Here is a 6660-nt window from a genome sequence, read left to right as displayed (position 1 = left end):
TTTGTATTCAACAGAGTAATAAACATATAAGGTGGTAGAAAGCAATACTGTACAGTATCATGATCGGTTTCTTGCATCTAATATGCAATTTTCTGAGTGGGGGCACCCTCAGTAGCTTCCAAGCTAAGTTCTAGTCCAGCCAAGTCTTAGGAAGGTACAGTACATCAGATTTCTTGTGATCTACTCCTTGTCTATTGAACGCTAGGACCAGAATGTGGTGGTCTTTACAAGGCAAAAGGTTCCTAAACAGAGATCAACTAAAGACCTAAAAAAATCCACGAAAAAGCATATGCACAACAAGGCAAGTATTTGCTTGAAGAAAATTAAATACACACCATGTAAACATCCTAATTATGATGCACCTGACTACCACCAGGTGTCGGCCCAGGTCACTTGGATGTCTCTGCCTGCCCCCCATCATTTGCTCACATGGTCAGTTTCAGAAGGCATGGTATGTATGACAAGGCCCAGCCTCTGCTACACACTTGAGCTAAGAAGTATTGGCTATCCCTGGAACATCAGTACTGCCAGGGCCATTACTTTGTTATTTTTCTTTCCTTCACAAATGCTTTATGTTCCCTCCCCACATTGCATATACCCTAGTTTTATATTTTGCTCTGACTGAGAACCAGACTTGTTTTCCATTCTTGATAGTCAAATGAAAAAATTTTAAAAATTATTTTTTAATTTTTACATCGAAAGTACCTCTAATACAGTATGTTGAATCTTAATTATCAAAATATATGTGCAAAGCAAATAATTGTGATATTTATAATTTTGACTCCAAATTGCTTATCAATAATTGCTCTTTCATATATATCTATATATATATATATATATATATATATATATATATATATATATATATATATATATATATATATATATATATATATATAAATAAAAAACAAATATAGGAAGGGAGTACCACCTCTAGCTGGAAGAAGGGGGACCCATAGCCTCGGAGGAAACCACGCATAATGCATTAGAGGGAATGTTTAGATCCCCACAGGAGGAACAGGAGGAAAGCTGGATATATATATATTTATATATATATATATATATATATATATATATATATATATATATATATATATATATATATATATATATATATATTTATATATATATATATATATATATATATATGTCGTACCTAGTAGCCAGAACGCACTTCTCAGCCTACTATGCAAGGCCTGATTTGCCTAATAAGCCAAGTTTTCATGAATTAGTTGTTTTTCGACAACCTAACCTATCTAACCTAACCTAACCTAACTTTTTTGTTTACCTTACCTAACCTAACCTATAAAGATAGGTTAGGTTAGGTTAGGTTAGGTAGGGTTGGTTAGGTTCGGTCATATATCTACGTTAATTTTAACTCCAATAAGAAAAAATAAACCTCATACATAATGAAATGGGTAGCTTTATCATTTCATCAGAAAAAAATTAGAGAAAATATATTAATTCAGGAAAACTTGGCTTATTAGGCAAATCGGGCCTTGCATAGTAGGCTGAGAAGTGCGTTCTGGCTACTAGGTACGACATATATATATATATATATATATATATATATATATATATATATATATATATATATATATATATATATATATATATATATATATATATATTTATATATATATATTTATATATATATATATTTATATATATATATTTATATATTTATTTATTTATTTAAACAGCAGCAACAATCATTTACTTTTGTACCTGTGGATGCATAATTTTCTTCAATTAGATGCTTGTTTTGTTGCCCTTATGATTTCTGAAGCTTTTTTGTTCAGTTTTGGGTTGATTCTCCAAGCTCACATCACCTCATAAAGAGCCAGATTCTGGTCCTTGCTTTCAGTAGGAAAAGGTGGGTCTCAGAGGCCTGGTGCATCTCCCTAAGCTTTAGCAGGTCCAGTGCTTAGCTCAGGAAGATGTCAAGGGCCCATCATGAAAATGTATTTTCTTACATTTAATGCTTGATTTATCTCTGAATTACCTTTTGATTGTATATCTTTGTTTCCTTGGACAATCAAGGTCGATTTTAAAAAATATGTTTGGCATTGTACTTCACTATGTAAGCTGGATAATACTCATCTCTATTGTACTTCACAAATATATCTGCGTTATTCTTATCATTACATGTAGTATCAAAACATCTCCCCGTTGCAGGATTTTCAGGAGGGAACTCCATATTTTTATTTCCAACTGTCATTGTGCCAACCAAAACATATACTACAAAGAGTGCTTTTAATCCTGAATTATTTGTCTCGCAGTAGCTATCTGATACACTAGCTTTATCAGAAAAATATGTTCCTTGGCCAAATATATTACCAATATTACTACCAAAAAGTCTCCAGTCTAAATTATTACAACAAATTTCATCAATTACTGAATGTTTTGTCCCATGGAAGAGATATTGCTCATTTAACAGTGATAAATCATTGCTATAAAAAGCTGAAAGCTGCTGTTTTTTGTTTTGGTATGCTTTCCATAAATGGTCATTCTGAACTTTTTTTATGCTTGATATTTTAACACTTGAAAGAGATTCCTTTAACATATTCTCTATAAAAATAAATTCTGCAGTTGAAGATAATACATCATGCAACATGAAACTCTTGTCACTTTGCAAGGTTGAGAACATTCCATTAAATGTTGTTACCTTATTCTCAGATACCTGTACCATACAGACTGGTCTTCTCCGAATCTTTCGTATCTTTCCTGTGTCTTTGTTTACTTGTGTCATACTCAGAATATTAATGTCATAGTTATGGCTGCCAATTTTAACATGGAAAGTACCATTACCAAAGTGCTGATGATATTCCAACTGATCACTGAGAGCTACAATAAAATACCTTTGAGAACCATCTGTGTAAGGTTTCCACGATTCATCATCATCTTGCCAGTACCAAATCCAACGAGAAGACAAATGAAGGTCAGATGTGATATCTGAAGGTGTTGACAGTCTACGTATATTGTAAATGAAATGGCCTGTGTAGAGCGTCATTGATTCCATATTAACTTTCCATTGTGACTGATCTTTTGCCAAAAGATATTTGAGTTGTTGAAATGCTTTATGATTTTTTATATCTGATGGTAATGGAGGCAATTCAACCTCAATTTTAGATGGATGCCAGAATAAACTTTCTAAATGATCACTTTGTGCGTATGAAAACTGTAGCCACTTTCCAGTATTATCTTTCACCTCCCACTGATAAGTTTTCTTGCTATGAACTTGGGAACAAGGATTCTTGTTGCACTTATTCATGATGCCATATATGCAAATACAGTCATTTTTTTCCTTATTTAGCCTTTTCTTTCGTTTGTGATTATTCTGTAGGACTTCAATAATATACATATCAAAATCTCTCTTTGAGAAAACATTTAAAATCTCATTATTATGAGTTGATGTAAATGAATGAGCATTTTCACAGTTAACCTTTTTACAGCCCTTCATAACCCAGTAAAAACACACGTGCAACCTTCTACAAATTTTAGCTTTGCAACCATTTTTACTATTGTACTGAGGGCAAACACGTAATGCAAACCTGTCTGGTAGCACCTGGGAAGGAGGATTAATGTGTTGTGGCTGTTGCCTGTCATCCTGATGTAATTTGGGAATTATATAGTTATTTGCACTGTGTTTGATTGTTTGGTGTGCTATATCTACAACTGTTGGTGTTGATGTTGCATTTACATGTGATGATACTGCTGTCACTCTAGCTGAGCTTGTTCTGGGTGGCTGTGGCTGGTATACAGGAACATTTGGTTGCTGTGGCTGGTATACAATTGTTGATGCAGTTGATGTTGAATTTGTGTCAGCAGTCTTAGCTGACCAGTTACCCATCGTGCCTGTAAATACAGTAATAAGCATAATGTTTAGTTACCCATCATGCCTATAGTACAGTAATAGGCATATTGTATAATTACCCATTGTCTACTAAATCAACAACCACCTAGCAGTAAATAGAAACCCCGGGAGTTAAGAAACTGTCGTGGTGTTGCGTCCAGCAGAAGGTCAATAGTTCAATCTTGGGGGGGAAACCTCGATACAAGCTTGACATATATATACACAGGCTTCCTGTCCCCAACAAAACAAATTATTAACCACTTCTTTTTCCTTGAAGTCAAAGGTTTACTTGATTATTCATAAGGTTTTATTGCTTTTTTTTTTACAAGTTCCTACTTGCTGACCATCTTTAAGACTGGTAGATCTTATCTCCTAGGTCCGTATGAACCTACTGCATGGCCATGTTGTATATTGTTATGCCCAACATGCAAGATCTTACTTACTTTATACATCACTGGAGTCCAGTACCTGAACCCTCAGTAATCTTACCACTGATTCCCCACCAGATGGATGTGGAGGTTCTTAATAATCTACTTAAATTAAAAAGATCTGTAGGCTATTATACCAGCTATTTAGCTCTGTTCATGTTTAAGAGCAATAGTTTGAAGCTCAACAAGCCACAATGTGTGACAAAACAGGAGATGCTTTTTCATCCATGGGGTTATAAACCCAGTGAACCATCTTCCTGCTGAAGCTGTAAATGCCAAAGCATTGTTGAATTTTAAAATCCAGTTTGATAAGATCATAGTAAATGGGAAGGGGAGGGCCTATGACAAGATGCCGGCTTCCTGCCCTCTGGTAAAAATGTATAATAGGCCTATACATATGTTGGTTATAGAGTAGGGTAAAAATAAAAAAAAATTCCCACTTGCCTTCAAACATAGCTTATTTTCTAATGTTTAAAACAATATACTGTAATGTTATATTTTAATGTAACAACAAATATGCTGTTGAATCATTTAATGTACGATATGACCTGTATCTTCTGGTTGGGACTGTAATTGAATTGTCATGTCTGTGGTAGCAAATAAACCGATCAATTGGTCAGTCAACATTGATGTTGATTGACTCTGTGCCACACCATAGGCAAGGTGATGTAGAGTTGCAATTAGGTAGCTTTTCAACATTTTTTTAACAACTTTACTAATTCATTATATCAAACATATAATATTGTATTCTCTATTTTAATTCCAAGATATACCTTCATATAAAATGCAAATGAAATTTACATTACATACACACACACTGCGCTATACTCTCCAACACTATATCTGTGACTGTCCTGTTATCTGTGATTTCAGACCAAATGGTATGAGGTACTTTGAGCTCTGTAACTACTTCATACACTCACAAATATTGGAAGATATTTTTGTGCTGTACCCAGATTTTGCTAGTGTAGACTGATAGATCAGTCTGGCATATCATATTATCTCCTGATTCCATGTATGACTAACCATCCTGGGAGATGGAGATATTAGATGAACGTATAGCTAGTTTTTTTTTATCTACACTGTGTAATCTTTCATATAGAATATTGTAACAGCACAATGTTGTGTATTCCTAAGCTTGTTAACAAAATAAAAAAAATAGATAAAACGTTCGTTATAAATGACTTTATAGCTATTACTATATTTTATCCAGACATAATATGCATATTACTTACCTCTTATTAATTTTTGTTATTATTATACAAAGTATGCAAGAGACTTACCTCTTCACCTATTGTATGTATAGCACATATAGACGACACATCCAGCTCCAAATCGTCAGAATTACTTTATTATTAACTATATATGAGCATTTCAAACATTACTGATGTTATATAGGACTTGACACTAGCTGCCTGGCAATGCACGCACACTTGCTGCCTGGCAATGCACGCACACTAGCTGCCTGGCAATGCACGCACACAAGCTGCCTGGCAATGCACGCAATGTACTGGCTTCCAAATTTGAGTCTCCTCGAGCCCAGGTGACTGGAACACTGTACAGGCGTCAAGGTGGTGACGGACCACACGGGAGGCTCAGGTGGCGCAGTGTAGCCACACCTCAACGGGACTCAAGTGTTCAAGGCCTTTGCTATATTATTCTTTTAAAACCGTCTTATATATCCATTTTACATGTTTCTAATAAACAATTATTTTGTTATTCAATAAGATACAAATAAATTTTGGCTATTTATGTAAGATATTACTATAATTCAACCAAGTTGCAGAGTGGCTGGTAGCATCGCACTATGGCAACAGTGTGTATACGGGTTCTTGTCTTGTTAATAGTAAAGTGACGTGTTGTTGCCTTATTTGGGGGAAGGGCGACTAATAATACATCCACTAGACAGTGAGGCATTATAATTGCTGTGATATCTATGACAGGTAATAAATCCCGTAATGGTGAACATTTAAATTGTAAACTATGTGGACAAGAGCTAAAACATACTAACAATATATCTGTGATTGCTCTGTTAGTCAATGATTTCAGACCAGACGGTATGAGGAACTTTGAGCTCTGTAACTGCTTCATACACTGAAGAATATTGGAAGATATTCTTGTGTTGTACCTAGATTTTATTCGTGGAGGCTGAGGCCTCGCATTTCACGTTCCATGTACGAGACCCCCAGTCAGTGTTTCCAGATTGGGCTACAAATAGCGAATTGGGCTACTTTTGTGAGCCCCGCGCTCCCAAATTTTTAATTTCACTACCTGCTACTTTTTGGGTTAATTTAAAAGCAAGTTGTGCTAATTTGGGCTATTAACGTTAAGAAACTCAATTATGATTATTTAGGATCAGATGCAACACAAACAAGC

The 6660-nt window shown here is 34.8% G+C and overlaps 1 protein-coding gene across 1 annotated transcript; it reads right to left on the bottom strand.

Moving 5' to 3' along the window:
- Positions 1–1660: 1660 nt before the first annotated feature.
- On the bottom strand, positions 1661–5906 carry LOC123754050 (protein mono-ADP-ribosyltransferase PARP12). The gene is made up of 2 exons (XM_045736183.2): positions 5568–5906; positions 1661–3858 (listed from the first exon to the last, which is right to left on the bottom strand). The coding sequence occupies exon 2, from the start codon at positions 3851–3853 to the stop codon at positions 2051–2053; it is 1803 nt and encodes a 600-aa protein (XP_045592139.1). The 5' UTR covers positions 3854–3858; positions 5568–5906; the 3' UTR covers positions 1661–2050.
- Positions 5907–6660: the final 754 nt, after the last annotated feature.

This window comes from Procambarus clarkii, chromosome 6 (genome assembly GCF_040958095.1).
Source record: "Procambarus clarkii isolate CNS0578487 chromosome 6, FALCON_Pclarkii_2.0, whole genome shotgun sequence".
Taxonomy (NCBI): domain Eukaryota; kingdom Metazoa; phylum Arthropoda; class Malacostraca; order Decapoda; family Cambaridae; genus Procambarus; species Procambarus clarkii.
Note: the sequence above shows the minus strand (reverse complement) of the source record. Positions and strands in the feature narration are given on the sequence as shown.